Source organism: Spermophilus citellus (genome assembly GCF_964194105.1).
Source record: "Spermophilus citellus genome assembly, chromosome: 13".
In the NCBI taxonomy this organism is placed as follows: Eukaryota; Metazoa; Chordata; class Mammalia; order Rodentia; family Sciuridae; genus Spermophilus; species Spermophilus citellus.
The window spans coordinates 98,013,815-98,038,123 of record NC_138193.1 but is presented as its reverse complement, the minus strand read 5'-3'; the positions used below and the strand labels follow the sequence as shown (position 1 = coordinate 98,038,123).

Genomic DNA, 24,309 nt, shown 5'->3' with positions numbered 1-24,309 from the left:
ATGATGGAGTTGCTGGGTGCATTACTGATGTGCATTATCCTCCAAGGTCACTGAAGCCATATTACTCAGATCAGGCAGGTGACTCTGTCCTAAATCTGCCCAAAGAACCCTGACTTGTCTCAAGATGGAGAAATAGTACTAGTCACAGCTCATCTAGTGAGAATTAAAGTCCCCAGTAGTCCTTGGAAGAGGAGGATTGTTCTGCAGTTACAGCTAAAAAACAAACAAACAAAAACCCCAGAACTGGTTTTAAACGTGCCCGATCATTAGGGACATGGCAGGCATTCTGACATTAGCCCACAGTTAGCTCCAGAACCAACACTTGCATTTTTCCAAACCTGAGAGATGGCCAGCAGTTTGCTTGCTCAGTGAGGCTGGGCTGACCTGCCAGACTTTGCTGTAAGTGAGCAAAATGTTCAGTTGTTTTTGTCAATTCCAAATGCTGTTTCTTCTTCTTTTTGTCTGTTTTATCCAATCATTGTCCAGGACCAATACATGGAATGAGTCAATGATGGATTAAAAAAATTTGAATATATTGAATTATATTTTCCATTGTGGCCAGTGAAGAAACTTTGCCCCAGGAACATGAAACACAGATTCACCAAAGTTACAAAGCAAGTTGATGGCAGAGTCAAGCTAGGCCTTGGGTCTCTTGGCCATATTGTCACCCCATCTTTGGTTTTTCCCCATTGTACCAGAAAAGAAATTTGGTTTCACTATAAGCAGCCTCTGAAATTACCTTTTAAAAGTGTTTCATGTAGAAAATAAATCAGTCATACTTTGAAAGATAACTTCATAAACTTTTATTTTTATTCTCTTCTGTACATATTGGCAATGATAAAGCTTAAAGATGCACGTCCTATGAAATATGCAAACAAGGAATTTACATAAATAATTTATACTTCAGAAAATTAAAGTTGAAAAATATTTTCCACATTATTAGAATTCACAGTATTTAAAGTACATCAAGCTTCCCCCTTTATATTTCAATCTATATTGTCATAGCAGAGAATGATACAATCTAGTTAGGAAGAAAAGGATCAAGTTTCTGTTTTTATTCAGTGCACGAGTAGACGCTCTATCAGTATCAGCTGCGGGAGCGCTGAGGCTGCAGCGTTTCATCCCAACCCTTCACCTCCTGAGTGCCGTGACCCAGCAGAGGTCACAATGTGTGGAATGGTCCAGTGTCACCAAACCACTCCCCCTGGTAGACACATTCACCAAGTGGTAACATCTGTTGGTCTGATGCCTCATTTCCACATAATACTTTTATAGCCCTGAAAATGGAAACCTGGCATCTAAACACAGCTGAACATGTTAACACTAGTACAAGGCACTGTGCTGTGGGGTTTGTTTATTTAGGGGAAAGGTCATGTTTGCATAGATTGCTAGCGATTTAGTGTGCAATAAAATACAGGCCCCAGCTTGCATGGCTTTGTGATGGATGAAGCCGAGTGATGCTCCTCAGTCCCAGGAGAGCCCATTCTGTTATTCTCTAGCCCCAGTCTTGAGGGCAGAGCCTCTGGTGCTGTCCTCCCCAATCCCCTAAGGGAGAGTTTTTTGTTCAAAAAGCTGAAGGTCAAAGCGGACCCAGACCTCCCCCGTGGGGACCTCGTGCAGCAGTAGTCGACGGGTGGTAGGGCCTTTGTTTTCCTGTTCTGTTTGAATTTTTGCCACTGGAACTTCAGTACGACCTAGGAAATCTGGTGAATAAACATCATGTAAAGGTCCAAAGTCTTTGTTCTTTATAAAACTATTAGATGCGGGCGGGGGGGGGGGGGGGGGAGACTACCTCAAGAGAAGTGTCTAAAAGAGGTTCACAAAACTTTTACATCCAAAACAAGTAACTTCTTTTGGCTTATGGCTGTTTGATACTCTGAATAGATGCATGTACAATGACAACAGATTTGTCTAAGGGCAGCTGCCTATTTGTAGTCCAAGCCTCTCTGGTCAGAGAACGTTCTACTCCTTCAGTATATCCCACAGGGTTTAGCTGGTGTGTGCAGGTAGTGACTCTGGTCAAAAACCTGAAATGCATCTGACACGGTCCCCTCCCCCTGAGGAAGGGCATCCACCGGGGCTAAAATGAGATGACACAAATCTGTGTCATTTCCCATAGTAGTCATGGGGTGTATGAATGGCTGAGCATCCTGGATACAGACCCTAAGTTCTAGAAAACTAGGAACATCTTTTGATCTCCAAGCCAAGTTATACTTACCATCTGGAGAAAAATGGTCTCTGTCAAACATAGTGAGACATAGCACATCTTGGTAAAGATCCTTAATAAAAAACTGGCAGTTAAAGTTCCACTTGGGATTTAGTGTGTCCTGGAGGGTTCTGGTGGTGTAGCTCTGGGAGCCCATGCTGATTTCGCAGTATGGATTACTCTTTCCTAAACAGAAATGAACCACAGACATGTGGCGTGGTAGGTGAAATGCTTGACAAACAGGGATGCCCTCAAGCAGAACCAGGTCTGCAATACTAGAGACCACCGCAGCAGGGCCACTGCCTGAGAGACCCCGTCTGCCCTGTGATCTGGCAGTACAGCCTCTGTTCCCAAGCATGAAGCCTCATTGTAACCCTTGGAAGCGACTGTGAGCTCTAAAGCCAACACCCCTCCCCATGAGCCTGGGCAACGCCAGTGCAACCTGTGTTGTGCGTTTCGATGCAGAAGCGCTGAGGAAGGCAGGCATTGGTACTTAGTGGGGAACCAGAGTGACAATACTGGTCCAATAAGTGGATTATCACATCTCTGTGGCACTGGGAACACTACTTTAAAAATGCATCCCATCATTCAGAGTGCAGAGGGTCACCAGCAAAGAGCAGAGCATTGCTATGTCTGTTGAGTGAAAGAAGTTATTTACCATTTGGTTTACAGGCTTTTAATTCTGTGGCTTCAACGACATGCACCATCAGACGTCCAATGCCTGATGTCTTTTGAGAGCGGGCTACAAAAGAGGGAGATGAGTTATATTAATTTCTCTGCGAATGCAGATTGTGCGGTGATGATGAGCTGTGGACCCTCAGTCTCTCCTGATACTTTTAAAAACATTTGATGCTGGACATTGAACCCAGGGCCTGTGAGTGCTAAGAACACCTCTACCACTGAGCTACACCCCCAGCCCTCACAGTCTATCTTTCTAACCAGACATGAAACTACTCCAACCTCACAGGCTGTTGCACCTGGGTGGTGGTGTCTGTCAGGAATGCATTACCTGCGGTCCCTGCCCCTCATCATCCTACTCATCCTTCACCACCCAGTCAATCTCATAGCTACCTCCCCGGCCCATTCCCTCCTCCGTGTATTCACTACTCTTGACTATGAGCATTCCACAGCCTACTGGGTCTGAGATTCTGTATGATATCTGTCTCTTCTGCCAAAGAGGAGCCATGTGGCACATAGACTGTTGTATTCATCCTTTATTAACCCTTAATTACCTAGCAAGTAGTAATATTAACAAAGCAATAATGCATGTCATTTATTCAGCACTTCATAGCAAATAACATTGGATTCTTACTCTGTTTTAAGCATGTGCTAGATCTCTACATATATTTAAATTGCATAAAATAATGTAGCTCCCCATTTTATAGATGAGAAAAACTGAGGCTGAGAAAGGACCATAATGTACTCCATTCAGAGCTTTTAAGAAGCAGGGCCAAAATGTAAACATCAGGTACCAAAGTCTAAACCATTCACCGAAACTCCAATTACATGTACATAAACAGTATAGCTTAGAAGACAGTTTGACTGAAGGTCTGGTTCTATTTAAGGAGGGACTCAGAATGCTTTTAATATGGAGAAAGATGAGTCAGTGGGCTCATCTTGATAAACATGAAGTTAAGCAGGTTAGTATTCAAAAACAGGATGCTTGGTGAGCTACTGATTTCTTTTTTAGCTCTAAGCATGTATGCCTTCTCTATAAGAAAGGTCCATCTCTCTCCACCTCAGAATGTGCCCTCAGTCCCCCTGGAGGCAGAGGCTGTCCTTACTCTTCTCTGTAGAATCAGTTACTTGTAGCACAGAGCCTTACAGAGTAAGTAATCGACATACGTCTAAAGAATTGAACACATGGATAATGAAGAATATATACAGATATCAACGGTAAGCAAAACTCAAAAGAAAAATTTTGATTTACATCTTTGACCAATTAAGACATCATTATATGCTTTATGAAATGATTTCATTGATTTTTCAATAGCAAGCTTTTAAAGTACCTCTAAAATAACATTCAATTGGTGAAAGCCAGTTCACACGTCCCTTCAGGAGCACAGAACTTAAAAATAAGGGAAACCTGAATGAAAACACAAAGAGCTGCAACTGCAGTGCCAGGAGCCTGGCAGGAGGACTGGGCAGGCAGGAGGAAGTGAGGTGGGGACAGGGCGTGGCAGGGGTGGATGGAGCCCTGGCCTCCACTGGGGAGGAGACCAAGGGCAGGTCTGGGCACAGCTGGGACGGGTGGCCGGGAGGGGCTTGGCATTCACATGGAGGTGAGGGAGAGTGCCAGGGCTCTGGTAGTTCTGGTCAGAGGGCCAGGAGTGGGGAGGCGCCACACTGAGCTGGTGAGGACCTGTGAGCAGAGTGGGCACAATCACTGTGACCAGTACGGAGCCCCAGTGGACATGAGGGAAGAGAGGTGCCTTGAGGATGCCGAGGGTCATGAAGACAGAGAAGTGGCTTAGGGGACTTAAGCAGAGCAACTGAGGACTCAAGTTCAGAGTGTGGTACAGGCGCAAGCCCAGTGGGGGCTCCAGGCTGCTTACGGCAGCAGGAAGGAGGCAGTGACTGACGTGGGTCTTGAAGAAGGGGAAGAACGCTGAAGTGGGTGAAGCCTTTCAGGTGGACAGGTAGCACGAACACGGAAGGCCTGACTGGGTTCCGTGAGTGCGTCACTCAGCAGTGGCACAGGCCAAGATTAGAAAATGGTGGGCGATGGGCTGGGCAGGAGGGAATGCTGGGGATGGGCCCTGAGTTTACGATGAGAAATTTGTCTTCCATTTCAGAGGCAAAAGGGGAGGTACCTAAGTAAGGGAAGCATGCTAAGAGCAGCTCTGTAAACAGAATACTACACAAATGAAGAGGATGGGTGGTGGAGGGAAAGGGAGCCTGGGGCTCTGCCTGGTGGGAGACTGAAGGTCTATGACACTGGAAAGGAAGGGCCCAGACAGATGGGAAGGATGATGGCAGAGAAGGACAGGCCTCAGCCGCTGATGAGATGAGAGGCTGGGGGCAGGCAGAGGGCAGGTTTCAGTCTGGTGGTCAAGGGCAATGCTCCCGTCCACAGAGCTTCTCAGGATGGGGAGCCACTGTTGGAAGGAGGCTTGTGAACCCCACTGGAAATGCCAACAGGCACAGGGGAGGGGAGAGCTGAGCAGGATGTCTGGGGAGGAACTGGTGTCAGGGCTGGAGGACAGGGCAGCCGGGACCTCACTGAGAGGAGGCAGGTCCCCAGGGAGAGAGTGCTCAGGAGGGCGGACTCTGGTAAAAGGGGAGGAAGAGCTGGGAGGGAGATGAAGAAAGAAGACTGGGGCTAGGAGGACCCCCGGGAAGTGATGGGGCCCAGAGGCAAGGAGGAGCCTAGAACCTCAGCCACTGGGCCAGGAAGCTTCAGCAAGGAAGTGATCCAAGCCTGATTAGGTCATTGATGCCCTTGAAAAAGCCATTTCCCCAGCTCTGGGACAGGGTGTGGAAGTGAGGAGGAGCAGACTGAGAGCCCAGGACATGGCCCTGGAAGGTCAAGGTGGAACTGAGCTGTGGGCAAAGGAGCAGTGTTCCAGAGCCCAGGAAGTGGAGTCAGGGGAGCAGAAGGAGTCCCGCCAGTGTGAGGTTAGTCGTGAATGGAGTGAAGAACTGGTGGTGAAAGAGAAAGGATAGTCTCCGCTGCAGGGAGAAGGGAAGCCCCAGAGGTGGTACCAGATGCCCATGTCTGTGGTGGGGGCTCAGGGAGTTTTGGAACAGCTGCAGTGGGAAGGGCTGGTGCCAGGGCTCTGCTAGCTCATGTCACCGTTACCTGTCACTGCAGAGGCAGATCTTGTGTCCCCTGGGCCAGACCCCCCCTGCCCACATCCCCCTGGCAACTGGTTCCAACCCTCCAGGGCACCACCAGATACCTTGATAAGCCTTCTCTCGCTTCTTCTTCTCTGTGTCAATGTACTGCTCAGAGGCTGCCTTGATTTTCTGGACCCACGCTGTCCTGCAGGAGAAGCAGAGCACAGCCATGGGGGACTTCCCAGGACCTCCAGGGCTCAACCACAGCCCCACAACTCTGCCCTTCTTTTTTCTCTTGCTAATCTCAGCATTAGCAAGTTTTCAATCGTACACCTGATATTAGTTCAGATGAAAAACCTGGTTGCTAATTGAGGTTGAATTGGATACTTCCAAAGATAGTTCTTAGCTGCTTACAAAACACCAGACCCTTGCAAGGTGCTGGGGACCCAGAGCTAAAGACGAAATTAACCACCTAGATGACAGCACAGCACGAGAACCGTGCAGAGGAGGAGGGGTGCACAGGCTTGCCATCAGAGGCAGCCGCTATGGCGCTCTCCCAGGAAGGCTGGCCAGTGGCTTGTGGATGGGGACAGGGGGGACAGCAGGCTAGCGGAGTGCAGGTCTGAGGGATGTGGGGTTCAGGGAGGACTGAGGCTGAGCAGCACAGGAAGGACCTCAGAAACCAGTGAAGGCCATGGACCACCACCCAAGGGCAGCCCTGATAGGACCTCAGTGGAGACTGAGGCCCCGGATCTGCCACCATGAAAGCTTGTGGGGAGGGGAGTGAGGAGAGGCATGGTAGGAGGAGCCTGACCCAGTACATCTAAACCAGGGTCTACCGTGGGACTGGAGTGGAGTGGGGTGTGGTAAGAGAGGGGAGGACAGTTAGTAGGAAGTGAGCATGGGTGGAGACAGGTTCACGGCAGAGGGATAGGTCCAGGCTTTTTCCTAGATGTCAAGGCAGGACACACATGGGCAGGACTGACCTCTCATTAATGTTGTCTGTTCGGAGGGTGTAGACCCGGTCAATGTGAGAAATGTGGAAGACGGGCTCATCGCTGGAAGGGTCTGTAGGCAGTTTCACCAAGACTTCATTCAGAAAAATGGGCTGAAAGAATTAGGGCCAAAACACACGCTATGAGATGGGCCAGTGCTCCACTCACCTACGTCTAGAGTCTCTGTTCTGAAGAGCCTTGTGGAAAAGTAGAAAGGAGACTGTCTGGCGTTTAAGGTCTTTTACCCAGGGAGAAACAAATGGCCTCCATTGTGTACACTTGGGGTGCATTAGGCGTTGCTGAACTGGGGACAGGAGCTCTGAGTGCCACAGGCTCTCCTCTGCACACTGACACCTGGCCCTGTGTCAGGCTGTTTATAGAGACCTGATGCTGGATATGAACAGGTGGGACCAGGTGTCAATATGCGAGGAGGAAGCCAAAATCCAGAGCTGGATTTTGCAGATGCCATCAGTGGACAAGGAAAACCCACCACACTGGACTCCTTGCAGGCAAAAGAAGCGTGAGCCACCGGAAACAGGCGAAGAGTTCCAGGAGGGCAGGCTCTTGAGGTCAAGGTGAAGCCTGGCCGGGCCCGTGGTGCTGTGGCTGGTGGGCAGTACTCACCGTTTTATACATTTTGAACTGAGCGTTGGACTTGGAGCTGAAAAGTTTCTCGGAGGCAGAGGAAACAGCGAACTGCTTGACCATATAAGTAAGCAGCAGGAAGTCATTGAAGAGGAATCCATGTAGTTCCTTATTGCTCTTGGTCTTGTATAGTTTCCCACTGTGTAAAAGCTTCCGGGGCCCCAGGCAGTTGGTGAGGGAGTTGAAAATAAGTTGCTTAAAGAGAAAGAAAATGTCACTTCGTAAGTCCCCCAGAACCATCCCAGCATCCCTGAGAGGCCAGGTCCCGGGCCGAGGATGCTGTGGCGGGATTCTCTAGGAGACGATGTGGCTGGCGTCTTGCCTCCACACAGGAGACCTGCACATGGCCCAGCGGAAATGGACACGCATGCACACCTTGGAATACTGGTTCTACCAGCTGAGAACTCAGAACAAAACTCAGATTGTCTCTACAGACAGGAAGGTGACAGACCGAGAAGAAACGCAGGGTGGTGCCTGCACACCTGATCCAGGTGTGTACTTTCCATACTAGGGGAAGGTGAGAAGCTGGGTCCCCACCCAGCGTCTGCCAAGTGGCATCTGGCTGAGCTGCACAGGCCTTACCTCTGCTAGACCTTCACATTGGACATGCGCCTGGATCCACTCCAGTCGGTCTGAATTCTCCTTTTCCCGAACTCCCTCGTTCACCTGAGAACAAAGCTCCTCAGCCCGCTCGAGGGACAGCTTCAGGGAGGAGTGGTCCACGTGACTCTCTGGGGTGTTCTCCAGAATCTGGAAGAGAGCAGGCGGTGTCCTGGGGGAGGCTCTGTGCCTTTCAGCCACCTAATAGCTGCTCACTCGACTGCTGACCCACGGAGCGTCACTGCCTGCTCACGTGGGTGGGGCCAGGCAGTCTCTGGAGATACCAGAGCCAGCAACATCATGGTTTCTGCCCTTGAGAAGTTCACAGTCCACATCCCTTAGGGACAGAAGGACAGGTAATGTGGTGGAACGGGGCGACAGATACTCTATGGATCTGTAGCTCTGATTGGGTCTGGTAATAGGCCTTATGTTAAAGGGTACCGACCTACGTCCACCCATAATTGGTCACATATCTTGTGCCTTTAGGGTAGTGAGCCCTTCAATATAAATTGACTACAGTTTTGATAAGTGTGTTAACTTGCTGAAGAGCAATGGTTCGTTACATCTTGAGGGTCAATGATTCTTTGAAGATTCTGATGAAAGCAATGACTTCCCTCCACAGGAGAAATGCAGTGAAGTCACACCTTCAGCAGGTGCACTCCGTCCATTCTGAAGTGATTTCACAGAGGCCAGCACAACTTTGTGGGGTCTCTCTGGAAATTAAAGGCCCATCAGCAGACCACCACTGTTTAGAATCCCGCACTGTAGTCTGACGGGCCCACAGTCCTTTGTTTATAAGACCAACTACAAAAAGTCCGGAAGCCTCAAGTTCTTATTCAGCACTGGTTGGTGGCAAACCTCACTTGAATGGAAGAGATGTGTTTGCTTGTTCTGTTTTCCCTGATGGCTCCTGTATTCCTTTGTAGGAATGTTAGTGATTGGTTTTAAGTGCTGCCCTGGTCTTGCTGCTGTGTAATAAATTTATGGTATTTGAATTACTTTCTGAATTCTGAAACATATCTGGCCCCAGATGTTTCAGTTACAGGGCTGGGAGCTGGATTAATGTGTAATTAATTAATCCAGCTCCCCAGCCATGGCATAGGTATCTGTAATATGGGGTCTATGTTGAGTTCACATAGCTTATAGACTAAAAGCTGAGGGATAATCAATAGAAGTATCAGTCCTATGTGATTACTACTGTTTTTCATTGTAAATTATATAAATGATTTTTTGTGGAACAGTCCTTTGGAAAGTCTGCCTTCTCCTTTGAAGGTGTACTGCTTCAAGATGCCTAAACTGCTTATGTCAAAAATAAAAATGGATGGAATTTTGGAAGGGATGTTTGGTCAGCAAGCTGATGAGGGATGTAGTGAGGGCTGATCACAGTCTGTCCAGGATATGTTGAGTTAGAGATGTCTGGGTCATCTGGGTAAAGGTGCTCAGTTGGAAGATGAATTTGCATCTCAGAAGAAAGACTGGGGCCCATGGTTATGGGGCCCGAGGTAGGGGACTCTGCCCCATCTCTGGACCCAAGGGAGTCCCCACAGCTACACACTTAGAGAGGCCTTCACCTTACCCAGATAAGCACACTGAGACTGGGCTGCTTTGGCAGTTTCTAGAAAGTAGGATGACATTAGATGCTTCTTTTATTTGCCCATTAGGCTTTAGCCTTTGAATTGTGTGTGTATGTCCCTATGCATGCACATGCATATGGAGACACAGGAGCATGGTCTGTGCGGCAGTGGACCTCTTTTCCAGGGTCACACATGTGCAGGGCGAGGTTGGCACACTGAAACCCCTCAGTATCTGGCCTCTGTGAATCTCTACAGGTCCTATGCAGACATTTGGACAGCCCAGTGTGATTAAGACCGCCCAGTGTGGCACTCACACTTTTGATGAGCAGTGGGTAACGGGTGATCCTCTGCATGGGCTTCAGTAGGAAGCTGGAGAGGGGCATTCCTTTACACCGAGGGTCCGAGGCCAGCTTCTGCAAACAATTGAGAGGCTTATGAGGAACTCATTGCCCCAGTCAAAACAAGGGGAACCCTAGCCATACCCCTGCCTTTGACCACCTTTCAGATTTCAAATTTCTTATAATAACTTGGGATCCAAAATGATTCATATCAGGTTAGCAGCTGAAATCCCTCAGCCATGTACTCACAGCCCAGAGGCTGCTTTGGGCTCTTTCTCACATGCCGTTGGCAGCCTGTGTGGCCATTCCTCTTCTGTTTCTAAGACTACTCTCCCCTGGCTGCCTTCCCAGCCCGTTGGCCTTGGTCTTCGCATCCTTCCCCTCCTCTGCCCACTCTCTGTAGCTACTACCTCAGATGCCCTGCAGCTGAGGCCCAGCATCTGTAACCCAGATGTTCTCTGGTGTTCCACCCTCCCAGGTGACATTCCTCCTTACCTGATGTTCCAAAGGCACATTAGTTTCAACGTACTCCAAATGAAGTCACCTTCCCTTGTAAAAGCCATCTTTTCTACCTCCATTCCTGAGCTGGCAGCAACCTTTGACATGCAGCCAGCCACCAACCCACAAGCACATCTGGGAGATGTCACTGACTCCCATCTCTGTCTCCTAAAGGGCTCTTGATTCCTCACCCCATCATGCTCACTGTCTCTACTTCATCTGAAACAATTGCTTCCATTTATCGAGCACCTGCTATGTGCTGCGTGCTGAAGGTGTGAGCTTGCTGATACTGTTTCTGTGGCCCTTTCTTCAATTGGCTGATTCATACCCATCTCTCAAGCTTGGGTCAGCTTCCCTTGGCTAGGTTCTCTCCCGGATGCCTTCCCTCCTCTCCATGACCCTTCTCTGGCCACCTTTAGCATATACCATACTTGAACTGGGCAATGCAGGTAGAGGCACCAAGTTTTAGGTGTCTCTGTCCCTCATTAGGCTGTGGAGGCTGGCGGGCCAAGGACCAATCCTGTTTGCTCCTACTCCCAGTACCAGCACAGCACCTGAAGAGAGTAGCTAGTGTCTAGAATATTCATTTTTAATGACTGAAAAATACATGCATGATTATTTATCTTTCCCCATTATTGGACATTAAAACTGCTCCTCCTTTTGTTTTTTGGATAGATGTCTATATGTGCTGCTATAACAAGCATCTTCATGTTTTTTACTTCTTTATGAGTTTTAAAAAGTAATATTTTGGGATACAGGTTATTGCCATAATAGATCCCAATATGCAGTATTTCATGAACAACAAGAACCATAAAGAAATGTAAAGAAGAGCAATAAAACAGATTTTGCTTTCATTTCCCTCATCCTTTTAACATGTGGAGTTAATAGTTTGTATTACTGAGTGGCATCAGTGAAAAGAACTTTTCCAAATGTGACATTTTAGTCCAGCAACCAGCTATACAAAGTTCACTACTGTATTGTTACAAGGTAGTCGGTGGCTCATTATCTCTACGGAGTGTTCTCTTTCTGAGGACAGTTCTAACCTCCCCACTCCCACTTTGGTACTGGGGATTGAACCCATAGTTGCTTTTCTACCGAGCTACATCCCCAATCCTTTTTATTTCTTTTATCTTGACACAGGGCCTCGCTAAGTTGCTTAGGGTCTTGCTAAGTTTCTGAGGCTGATTTTGAACTTGCAATCCTCTTGCCTCAGCCTCCTGAGCCACTGGGGATTACAGGTGTCTGCCTAGCCTCACTTTACTTCTAGTGTTTAATTTATGACCATGGCATCATAGAACTGATCATTTTTGCCTCTTATCAGTTTCTGGAAACTTTGACAACACCTTTGCACACTTCTGGTATATGTATAGGATCACAAATATGCATTTTATGTATTATAATAATTCCTGGTGTCTTTTGACACAGTTTGTTTTTCTATTTATTTTGTTTTGTTTGAGACACAGTCTCACTGTGTTGCCCAGGCTGGTTCCTTACTTGTGGGCTCAAGTGATCATTCCACATCTTGAGTAGCTCTTTAGTAGCTAGGACTACAGGTGCATGCCACCATACCTGGCTATCTGCTTATTTTAAGTAAGTTTTATTTTATCTTGTTGCAGTTTTTAATATTTATTTTTTTAGCTATAGGTGGATGCAATATCTTTATTTTATTTTTATGTGGTGCTGAGGATCAAACCCAGTGCCTCATGCATGGTAGGCAAGAGCTCTACCTCTGAGCCACAACCCCAGCCCCATATCTTGTTGTATTTTATACATTTAAGTGTGCTATTTTATATTCCTTCTGGAAAAGATGAATATTATGTAAATACAATTTAAAAATTAAATAGCTGTACAAATCTTTCTTTGGGAAAATCAAGTAGCTGATAAATAAGTTTGCTTAAGAAACAAAATACTCTGCTATTCAATGGGCAAAATCATGGTCCCAGTGCCAAGAAAAGGCAACAAACACAAAGCTATCAGAAAATTATCTCCATGTTTGTGTTTTCTTTGGAAATAGATGGGGACCCTTTCTCCACTGCTGAGATTCCCTATGGGCCAAGTACACTGCTGTTTTCAGCTCAGAAGGGGGCTGGCCTGCCTACTATCCCAGCAAAAGACACCTGCAAGGCCCCAGATGGAGTTACCTTTAAAAATTCTTTGAAGTCTGAGTCTTCATCTGTCTTCTGCTGCAACAGAGCTGCTCCATTAAGCTGACAGCTGCAGAACCGGATATAGGCCTGCATGTGGGACAGCTCGGCTGCCAGGATGTCCCCAATCATCTGCACTGGCATCTTCTCACCCCCAGTTTTCTTCCGTACCCGCAAGGCCCTGCAAATGACATATTCTTACCTTGTGTTTCTTAGTGAATGTCCCTGGCAATTAAAGGGTGAATGTCATGGGAGACCAAAGATAATGACACCCAGAGAGTTACCTAGGACACCTCTGGCACTGGGAGGGAAAGATCAGCAGGAAGGAGAGGCACATGGGCAGTTCTAGAGCTCTGCTGACCAAGTCAACCAGGGGAAATGTTAGCAAAGAAAAAAAAAATGATGTCTATACACTTGGGCTTCTTAGGCCTATTTCGGTTTTACTTCAGTTTCTTAGTGAAGTTTCTTCTGAAAAATCCTAACCAATTCAAATGAACCAATAAGAAGGGCACTGTCACTGTATGGGAAAAAAGGCACAAGAGCTGCAGAGGCCAGGGCAGAGGCAGATCAGCAGGGACAGAGCCCAGCCCCACTGCCCATTCTCCCCTAGGTGTAAAGGATGACAAGTGACCTGAGCAGTGGAATTTCACACCAGGACTTAGGATACTGCCATACTCGGTGATTACATCTGGGGCATGAGTGGCAGCTCCTCTTCTGACTCTCACTATCCTCCTGCCAGAGCCAGATGTCTTACACTTTGGAATTATATTAACATAGCACTTGCTTAATGATTTAATCATGTCTTTGTTTAATCAAATATATTCTTTGTTATATTTCTTGACTTTCCTCAATAATTATGTATTTTACAGTGACTGGGCATTTTACAAAGCTTGAGGGAGCAGAAACAGTTGAAGATTCCTTTGTGAAGTGGCCCCTGCAGGGGGTGATGCGTGACAAAGTCAGTGTGGCAGCAGTGACCGGGATGCTCATGACTCACTTCAGCAGCTTCGTGTTGGACATGATGAGCTCTTTCCAGTTAACAAATATCAAGGACATTTCTCCCTCAGTGAGAAAGCCTGACTCTGCCATCCGTTTCTGAAAAACCTAAGTTCAAAACATAGAAAAAATAAGTTAACCTTAGGGTGGATACATGCCTTATGTGTGCTGTAAATTAAACAGTGTCTTCATACACTCAAACTAGTAAGATCATGGTATTCTAAATAAGCATATTTACGATTGTTAAACTGCATAATTTCCCTTCTTTTTGCTATTTGGGTTCTATCAAGGGTGATTCTAAGGACTGAATCTGGTAACAACCGCTATCACAGGAGATTCTTCTACTCATCTCACAGGGACATTATGGAGGCTAAATAGACCCCGACACAGGGTATCTATGTGTTATCTACATAGTGTAAGACCTTGCAGAACTGAGGAAGCATGACTACTGTTGGACTGAGCATCCCAGAGTTCTTGGGAATGGCTTGTGATGAATTCAGTAGAGAAACAGAGTGGGCCCCCAGACTGATCCCCAAGCAGGTGTGGAACGCAGAGGCTGGCTGGCTGAGAGGAAGGAAAAACACTCTCCAACTGCATTCCATATGTATAAATATGCAGATGTGTGTGTTCACAGGTGTGTGGTGTGTATACAGTTCTCACAGAACTTCTCAGATGATATAGATAAAGGGAGTCAGGTATTAATCATTCCCAATTGGCTCAGGTAGAAATAAAGGCTTACCAAGTCATTTGATCAAGGTCACAAAGCTAGAACATGAAGCAGCTACAAAAAAAAAATTCAGCTCTTTTTGATTCTAAGTCCAAGTTTCCAATACATAAATCCGACATCTAGGAAATGACTTTAAAATCTTAAGGACATAGAATGGTTATCTGGAACTACGCTTCTCATATGTGATCTTTCCAAAATACATGACATACTGCTCCTCACTGAAATCATTCAAAGACTCCCCTACTGGCAGTGAGTTGAGCTGCAACTCCTTCCAGAGATTCACAGGCCTGTGAGATCTGCCCCCTCTGACCTCACCAACTGGCCCTCAGGTACTTGACACTCTGGCCATACTGCACAACCTCTGGGCTCCTAACCCCAACATACCTTCCCACTTCTGCTTCCTGAAGCACAGCTGGAAGAGTCCTTCCTGGCTGGGGGTGGTCCCGTCTTTTGGCAGCTAGCCTTTATTGCATCCCACTCTGCCTCCCAACAGGACTGTGACCTCCCTGAGGACACAAACTTCCTTTTTTCATCTCCGTTTTCTGGCATAGTGCTTTGCACTAGGTTGATGTTTGTTGAATTGAGTTGAATGTGAATTCACAGAATGAAGATATAAATGCTATGAACTGATACCCTCTGAAGACTGAAGATGCCAGGATGTTCCTATGAGAGTGACCCTAGAAAGACAGTCTTTCTGCTCTGAGGCTGCCACTAAGGACAGGAACGGCTCTGGTTTCTAGCTGTTCTTTTATCAACAAATTAATTTATGTCACTTTGTTTCTTAACTCTATATAGCAGTTCTGTATCGGGTTCTGCGAGGGAAGCAGAGTGAATAAGTCAGTCAGGCCTTCTGGAAACTTCCATGGGAACAGAGCACCTGCACTGAGGGGCATTTAGGTGGAGCAGGCCTTGCTGGGAGGCAGATGCAGACAGATCATGACAGGTGTGAGGTGCATGTGTCCTCTTCGGGTGGTTTAAGACACCTCGCCTGAGTGCCTTGACATGTTTACTGGGAACTAAGAGCCATGGAAACAAAATCTTTTTTTTTTTCCCTCATCCAATATAAACCATTATAAAGTGCTTCTCTAACAAGGACAGCTTAAAGGTCACTGGTAACATTAATAGGCACAAATATAAACCAACAGTGAAGATATATTTGGAATATATTTTACAATTTGATCCTATTTATTTTTCTAAACTGATACAAACATTAGGCAAACATCTCCACTGCTTTGTAGTTCTTCTGGAAATACCAAAGTTGATGAAAATGTCAGGTGTCAAAACAGCAGTGTAAATATAGTTAGGTAAAAATGTGAGGTCAAGTCTGCTTTGGAGCTTTACACCCACTCTGTCCCTTGTCCTTCCTTGATTGGTTCTACCACTTCAAACTGTGGCATTTCTGTGCCCTCCTGTTCTCTCTTTGCTCTGAATGAGCTAGCTTGGAAGAGAGCAGTTACCCTCGTTAGACTTTCAATCCAACATTACCCAGTTGGCGCAGATGGCATTTTGAGGCTGTGCAAGTCCCTGCCACTGTCTGTGAATCTATGCATCAAAAGTGAGGTACAGGGCTGGGATTGTGGCTTATCGGTAGAGCGCTTGCCTCACACGTGCAAGACCCTGGATTCGATCCTCAGCACCACATAAAAATAAACGAATAAAATAAAGGCATTGTGTCCAACTACAACTAAAAAATAAATATTAAAAAATAAATAAGTGAGGTCTAGCTGGTGTGATGGTGCACACCTGCAATCCCAGCTGCTCAGGAGGTTAAGGCAGGAGGATTTCAAGTTCAAGGTCAGCCAGGGCAACTTAGGGAGAGCCAAACTAAACATTTTAAAAAAGGGCTGGGGATGAGGCTCAGTGTTAGAGTGCCCCTGGGCTCAATTCCCAGTACCACAAAAAAAGGGGGGGGGAATGTAGTTCACTGGTACAGCGCATACCTAGCATGAGCGAGGCCCTGAGTTCAATCCCCAGCATTACAAAACAAAATGTGATGCCTTGCTTTGCTTCCAAGTGGGAGAGGCCCTGAGACTGACACCTGCCATCCCCTACAAAAGACAGCAGATGCTCCTGAGCTAGCTGGCAATAGCCCCTCACCTCAACAACAAGCTGCAGATCATCCATGTACCGCTCTTCCGTCTGAATCAGCTCATGAATGTAGCCCTGTCTTTTCCTCTCGATTGGCTGCATTGTGTCCAGGGCTTGGAGATCAGCACACCCTGTGGGAAGACAGGGTAGGGCTTAAAATATTATTTTGGTTGTCTTTGTAGAAATAGACAGTTATCAGAAATATGCTATGCTGACAATCTTTCCAAAGAGTGTGACACACAGAGACCGACCCACTGCTTGAGTTAATAACCTACTACTCAGTGTGCCAAAGTGGTAAATTAGCCACATCTGTGATATTTCAATGTGCTCCTGATTTCTTTCTGAGTAGCAATGACAGGATTAAAGGATTCCTAGAAAAGGCCTCAAAGAGATAACTACACTAAGTTTCTGAAGAATCTCACCACCTCAAGACATTTTTTAAATTATTGAAATGTTTTCCAAACTGCAGATCATGAGCCATCACTGGGTCATTATTAATTTAATTTTTTAAAATGCTGGTCAGGCCTAGCATTAAAAAAATTAAATAGACTATCATGTACACAGTTTTGTTAAGTATTATTAAAGTTATAAATTATGTATGTATTTGGGGATATAAAGTATTTCTTACTTTTAGTTATTGTTAAAAACATGTCTGAGAATCATGTCTCTAGATTTCTCAGAGGAAAGTTCTAAGGTTAGAAAACCTAAAATTCTCAGGACCCAGAGGTTCCCAACAAGACCACTGCCTTAAGCCACTGGAACACAGGAGTTCTAGCTGTGGTTACACTGCAGCCAGCCCGGAGTCACCGAGAGCGAAGTCCCAAGCAGCCTCACACGAGGGAGAGGGGTATTGCATTCACTTTGCATCAATTTATAGGCCCACCAGGAGCAGAACTAAATGTCACACTGTGAACTGACATATTCCAGAATCATTCTCAAGTAGCTGAGGGCTGGTCTGTGCATAGGGGGCAAGGAATAGCTCAGGAAGCTTCTCTGCTGGAAAAAAGCAAAAGCAGATAGGTGCAATAAGATGTGTGGGAGTCCTTGGTTGGAACTGGGCATCCAACAGACCAAACCAATAGAGAACTTAATCACAGTAACTGAATTTTGGTTGGCTGCAGGAGGACCTGTTGTCAATTAAGTAAATAAGCTATAAAAAACTAGGTAGTTAAGCAATGATCAATTGACAACTTGATGGAGTTGTAGCCAGTTAGTTGTCTTCTGTGCCTCGCTTCCATTTTCTATAAATGCTTTCAGTTCACATTATTGGTCAGAATCCGTTCTGCTAGCTACCTAACTTGTGAATTGTTTTTGTCTGGTTTTATATTTCTTTGTGCAAGTAAACTCTAAGTTTAATTGGTCTAAGGAATTTCTCTTCTAACAGTACCCAGCAAGCATCAACATAGGGCAGCAAGCAGTGTGTTTCAGAAAACTGAGGGGTGATGGGAGACAGACCCAATGAAGTGTGGATACTCTTTTGTAGTGGAGGCAGTCAGGAAGGGCAGCAGGGCTTTGGGAATGGAGGGCATGTTGTGACAGATGCAGACACATCTCACAGGGAAGCCCCAGAAGTAGAACATGCAAGGATCAGATTTTTTTTTTTTTTATGTGTGTGTGTGACTGGGGATTGAATCCAGGCATACCAGGCAAGCACCACTGAGCTCCATCCTCAGCCTGACACTATTGGTTTTTTTTTTTTTGGCGGGGGTAGGGAGAGTGCCAGGGATTGAACTCCACGGCACTCAACCACTGAGCCACATCCCCAGCTCTACTTTATATTTTATTTAGAGATAGGGTCTCACTGAGTTGCTTAGTGTCTCCCAGTTACTGAGGCTGGCTTTGAACTCGTGATCCTCCTGCCTCAGCCTCCCAGTCTGCTGGGATTACAGGCATGTGCCTCCAGGCTGGATCTTAACATTGTTTTTTTTTTTTTTTTTTTTTTTTTTTAAGTAGTTGTAGACCGACAGAATGCCTTTATTTTGTTTGTTTATTTTTATGTGGTGCTGAGGCTCAAACCCAGTGCCTCATGCATGCTAGGCAAGTGCTCTGCCACTGAGGCACAGCCCCAGCCCCTTGACACTGTTTTTTTTTAAAGGGAGTTTCTTTTTCTGATTTCTTCTGAATTTTTATGATATTTTTGTATGGATTTGGGCTTATACATCTAAAGAAGATAGCTTTTCTATTTTCTGTAGATGGGGACAACATATTTTAAAAAATTACTCCCACTGTGTGGTGGGTGGTTTGGGGGGGATTTGAAGATGGCAGGTTATGTGTAGTGCTACCAAGAAGAAATCATAATGTTTCTGCCATGTTCAAATTAAGCTTTAATGGGGACTGCATTTTATTCTGTTTTGTTAGGGAGATCTGCAGAGTGTGACTGAGTGTAGTGAGCTGAAAAGGCTAATTGGCACAACTGGGCTGTTGTATAGCAAGACCAGACACAAGGCCAGACACCTGTGAAAGAGTGCTGCCTGTGGTACCACCAGGCACTGGTCATGACTGAGGGAAGCAACTAGAATGGTTTCTAAAGTTATCCCAGCTCTTACCTGGTGTTTTACAAACTTCAGTCATTTAGGTTTTACATTCAAGCTCTAGTATTATTTACTTAATATTTTTCTCTAAATTTGCTCATGTTTGAAGTTGAATGTGCTTGTTATGTTTCTTAAAGTCATTGAATACACAATCATTAAAATAAAATGGGTCCACCTGGGCACTGTTTTGCACGCCAGTGCCTTATGTACTATGGGATGTTTGCATCCACTCCAGGAAAGAGTGATTTATATTAAAATTCACAAATAGTGGCCTCTTCTGGAATAATAGCTTGGAACAATGAGAAAAGCCTCAGGTACTTAATCATTACAAAGTGGGAACACATGTAACATATGTTCATCAATGAGCACGAGGACAACCCTTGTCCACTATGCCTAGTGACGCCTTTGCTTTTCATTACATGGCTCTTAAACTTCTCTCCTCTGTTCAAGTTTCCAATCTGACTCCTGCCCTCCCCTCACAACAAGTTTCAGGAGAAAAATAAAGACACAGTGCCCCTTGTACTTGCTGCTCACTCCTTCCGGGTCAGGGACGAGGGAGTCCTAGTCCAGCATCCTTAACTTGCCCTCTCCTCAGGACCCTTCATAATGCAATCTGCACTTTACTTCTTCCTTCTTAGGCCGTGAACAGGGTTAGGTGTTTCTCCTGACCCACTATTTAAAACAAACACAGCATCCTTCCTTCAACCCGGATCCCTCCCTAGTACTTCTCTTTCTGTCTCATTGCTAAAGTCACAAAGGGGGTCTACAGTGCTCCCTGTTACTGCTCTGATCCTGCCTCCTGTCCCCTCCCCCACTCGACACAGCTCTCAGTTAGGCAAGGAGGACCTCAGCATTGCCAAGCTCAATGACCCCTCCTGGCTGTGGCCTCCTCTACCTGCCCACAGCACTGGCACCTCAGATGAACCAACTCTTGGGATGCTTGAGTCTCTCCTTTCTCAGCCTTTGTGACTCTCCTTTCCTTGGTGCCTGCTTCTGCATTTCTCTCTCTGCCTGCCACCAGGCTCTCTGCTAGCAAATACTGAAGTAGGAAATGGTTGTTTCTGTCCTGTAAGGTCAAATGAATGTGGGCCATGTGGCAGACCGCATATTGCTCTCTTAGGGCCACAATGCACATTAGCTTAATAAGCTCTGAGAAGTCCTGCACTAAAGAAGTATTCAACTTAATGAACCCAGACTTGACCAGAGAACCTTCTTGTTTTGAAGGAAGGGAGGGTAAATCTTGAGAAACTAAGGAATTAGGGATTTATGGATAGAACACACCCCTTAGCCATCTCTGTACCAGCACTGTACAATACAGTAGCCATTAGCAACAAGTTACTACTGAATGCTTGAAATGTCACTAGCCCAAAGAGACATGCTACAGATGTAAAATACACATTGGATTTTGAAGACAAATTTCCAAAAACAAGTAAAATATCGCATAAATAATATATTAGTTATATATTGGAATATTTTGGGTATACCAAAATATTAAATATCAGAAGCAATTTCATTGATTTCTTCTTACTTTTAAAAAAATGTGATTGCTGGAAATTTTAAATTTATATATGGGCTGTGTTTGTGATTCACATTAAATTTCTGATGAGCAGCTTAAGCTAGCCAGCATATTTTTTATGTTTCTTCCCTCACAAAATATTCAGTGGCTCCCACCAGTTGCAAACAGAAGTGCTAACTCAGCCCCAGAGGGCTCTGGGTCTCTATAGTCTGGCCCCACCCATCTTTTCATTTCCCTGGCAGAGGCTTGGTTCTCCTAGAGGTCATACACACTTTCCATGGCTCTGCCATTGCTGTTCCTGTTGCTTCTACTATCCATAGCCTGGTTCTCCACATAGAACCAACTTACTTAGCCTCTGAGGTACAGGTAAAGGGATATTATTTTTGGGAAACCTCTCCCATCCTTCGGTCCCTAGACTAGCTTCTCCTTTGTGTTTCCATGGTATTTTTCTGTTTTTTTTTTTTTGGGGGGGTGTAGGGTGGGTTGCTGGGAATTGAACCCAGGGCTTCCCACTAGTTAAGCATGCCTTCTCCACTGAACTATGCTTTCCACCCCTGTATCTGCATTAAAAATAAAAATTCTTTTGTGGTTGTAGATGGACAGCATGCCTTTATTTTATTTATTTTATTTTTATGTGGTGCTGAGGATAAAACCCCGTGTCTCACACATGCTAGCAAGGGCTCTACCACTGAGTCACAACCCCAACACCCCCGTATCTGCATTAAAAAAAATTTTTTTTTGTAGTTGTAGATGGACAGCATGCCTTTATTTTATTTGTTTATTTTTATGTGGTGCTGAGGATCGAACCCAGTGCCTCACATGTGCAGGTCAAGTGCTCTGCCACTGAGCTATAGCCCCTGTATCTGCATTTAAAAATGCATATAATATAACTCATATTGTTCTTTTTTAAAAAATATTTCTTAGTTGTACACAATACCTTTATTTTATTTATTTTTATGTGGTATTGAAGATTGAACCCAGGGCCTCGCACATGCTAGGCGAACGCTCTACCGCTGAGCCATAACCCCAGCCCCTCATATTGTTCTTTTTTTTTTTTTTTTTTTTTTTTTTTAAAGAGAGAGAGAGGAGAGAGAAAGAGAGAGAGAGAGAGAGAGAGAGAGAGAGGGAGAGAGAGAGAATTTTTAATATTTATTTTTTAGTTCTCGGCGGACACAACATCTTTGTTGGTATGTGGTGCTGAGGACCGAACCCGGGCTGCACACATGCCAGGCGAGCGTGCTACTGCTTGAGCCACATCCCCAGCCCTCATATTGTTCTTTTTTAATATTTATTTTTTAGTTGTAGTTGGACACAATACCTTAATTTTGTTTATTTTTATGTGGTGCTAAAGATCAAACCTAGGACCTGGAGGTAGGGAGTGCTCTACCGCTGAGCCACAACCCCAGCCCTCATACTGTTCTTAATCTGTATAGTTATTATATCCAGGTTTCCCACGGGAGGTTGAAGATTTTGTCTTAACACAGGTCTATAATAGAGGCACAGTGCTCTGACCACCGGGGGTCAGGCCACATTTGTTAAGTGGTATAATATGGTTCTTGTCTTGTTTATCCCCAGATCCATTTCTCCCCTTTGCCTGCTTTGTTCTGGCTGCAAGGAAGACAAGCTTTCCTTTTAGTTGGCTTCTGCCTGGGTTTGGCCAATGAGAAGAGGTTCTGGCAGGAGAATGAAGATAACAGGGGGGACTAGAAAAAAATCCTCCCACCAGAACAGTGAGATGGTAAGAAAGCTTCCGTCTCTGCTGAGTGAAGAAAGAGATGCTGGGCTTGCATATCTTGGAGTTCAAGAATTCCTCAACTGATGAATCAATATGAAAATTGGTCTTTGGCTGGTGATACCCTGAGGGTACTTGGCCAAAGAATACGTATGATTGGTCTGGAGGATCACTCTCAGTACTTTGGTTCTCAAGGATTTCCACAGAAAACCTAAAGATGAATGAAAGCAAAAAAAAAAAAAAAAAAAAAAAAAGTAACCCTCACCCGCCCAAATAAGGATCAAATCCACCATAATAAAAAAGAGAATTAGAACCTCCCAAACATAACAAAATATAAGTAGAGATGTAAAATATGTTTAACATAAGACCAATATGAAGGGCTTCAAATAATAAGAATAGGCAGATTTGAAAAAGGAATAAAAATAACAAATATTATCATGGACACATCTGAGGAAAGAATTAATAAATCTGAAAACAGATCTAAAGAAAACAGCCCAGAAAGAAAGAGATGGAAAAAATGGAGGTTACAAGACACAGTCTGTGGCCTAACTCATATATCAGAGAATAAAAGAAAGCAGTGAGGTAATATTGAGATCACAATGGTTGAGACTTTTCTAGAATTGATGATATAACTCCTTACAATTTCTTAAAGGAGGAACAATTATTTCTGCTTAGAAAAAATAAAATAAATCCATACTCAGATTATAGAATACCAAGGAGGCAAAAAAAAAATGATTAAACAGAAAAGAAAAACCAAAATAATCACATAGGAACAGCCATTAGAGTGGCTGCACACCTTTACACAACAATAGAGTGTAGAGGAAAAAAACAACTGTCAATCTAGAAATTGAATTATACTACCATTCCTGAATGGGGGAGAAACAGACATTTTCAGGCAAAGTCAGCAGGCACTTACCACTAACAGACACACTGAGGAAATATTAAGAGGTGTTTCAGGAAGAAGGAAATTGACTAGGAAGGGAAAAAATGAGATATAAGGAAGATTGGTGAGCAAAGATAGTAATAGGTGAAAATTCAAAATAACCATCGACTATATAAAAAATAATAATGGCTAAGTTGGTGGGTATAAATAAAAAGTGGTTAAAATACAAAACATAGTAATCTGAAAGAGGAGAATTATTCTGTTTGCATTGATCATGAGAAGATACTGATCAAATTTAGACTTCATTAAGACAAACATATGGTAAAAATGGAAAAGTAACTACTGACAGAATAGTCAACACACAATTTCCAAATCAGTACAGGAAATAAACTTGCTCAATGCAGTGGAAGTCTGTGCTGGTAGAACAAAAGAAGCAAAGAAAATACATGGAAAATGAAAATATTATAATGTGATAAATATAAAAAGTATTAAATTGTCCTCATCAATGAAAATGGCTTGAATCTGTCAGTAAAAACAAAGATTTTAGATTAAAAATACTAAAAATAGAAATGTTGGAAGTAGAGGGCTGGAAAAAAAAAACTATATGAACATAAATTCTCAATAAGCAGCTAGGGAGCCTTCATCAGCAACAAATTAGGCTTTAAAATATCTGCACAAGGCAATAGCAATAACTCAACTGGAAAATGTAATAATTTGTGACTAACAGAAAGGCCTCAAAGTGCAAAATAAAAAGTGAACAGAATTGTTACCACCCTCACTGACCTTAAGAAAAATAAGATATCCATAATCATAGAAGTTCAATATCTGTATCAATGAAAATTCTTAAGACACTGAAAGATTTGAACACTGTTAACAACCTTGATATAATGAACACTTATACAAGAAAATACACTTTACACTTTTTTTTTTTTTTTTTTTGTACTAGGGATTGAACCTAGGGGTGCTCTATCACTGAGCTACATCCCTAGCCCTTTTTATTTTGAGACAGGGTTTCTCTAAGATGCTTAGGGCCTCTCTAGGTTGCCGAAGCTGTCC

At 44.6% G+C, this 24,309-nt stretch overlaps 2 protein-coding genes across 6 annotated transcripts in view; one reads left to right on the top strand and one right to left on the bottom strand.

Moving 5' to 3' along the window:
* The window catches only part of FAM228A (family with sequence similarity 228 member A), a 29,621-nt gene extending 15,847 nt beyond the window's left edge, over positions 1 to 13,774 (top strand). Inside the window, exon 7 of one of the 3 annotated variants that reach the window (XM_081264535.1) lies at positions 13,650 to 13,774. In XM_081264535.1, the coding sequence (XP_081120661.1) occupies positions 13,650 to 13,652 (3 nt within the window). In that variant the 3' untranslated portion in view covers positions 13,653 to 13,774. Of the gene's footprint in view, positions 1 to 486; positions 701 to 13,649 lie in introns of those variants that run through there. The other 2 variants (XM_081264530.1, XM_081264529.1) reach the window with 2 other exon arrangements.
* ITSN2 (intersectin 2) overlaps positions 1,411 to 24,309 on the bottom strand; it is a 129,396-nt gene continuing 106,497 nt past the window's right edge. For all 3 annotated transcript variants that reach the window (XM_081264522.1, XM_081264523.1, XM_081264524.1), the window contains 11 exons: positions 16,601 to 16,722; positions 13,778 to 13,884; positions 12,778 to 12,961; positions 10,115 to 10,213; positions 8,209 to 8,376; positions 7,606 to 7,821; positions 6,973 to 7,094; positions 6,109 to 6,191; positions 2,865 to 2,948; positions 2,219 to 2,392; positions 1,411 to 1,703 (listed from right to left, as the gene is read on the bottom strand). In XM_081264522.1, coding sequence (XP_081120648.1) covers positions 1,546 to 1,703; positions 2,219 to 2,392; positions 2,865 to 2,948; positions 6,109 to 6,191; positions 6,973 to 7,094; positions 7,606 to 7,821; positions 8,209 to 8,376; positions 10,115 to 10,213; positions 12,778 to 12,961; positions 13,778 to 13,884; positions 16,601 to 16,722 — 1,517 coding nt within the window. In that variant the 3' untranslated portion in view covers positions 1,411 to 1,545. The remainder of the gene's footprint in view (positions 1,704 to 2,218; positions 2,393 to 2,864; positions 2,949 to 6,108; positions 6,192 to 6,972; positions 7,095 to 7,605; positions 7,822 to 8,208; positions 8,377 to 10,114; positions 10,214 to 12,777; positions 12,962 to 13,777; positions 13,885 to 16,600; positions 16,723 to 24,309) is intronic.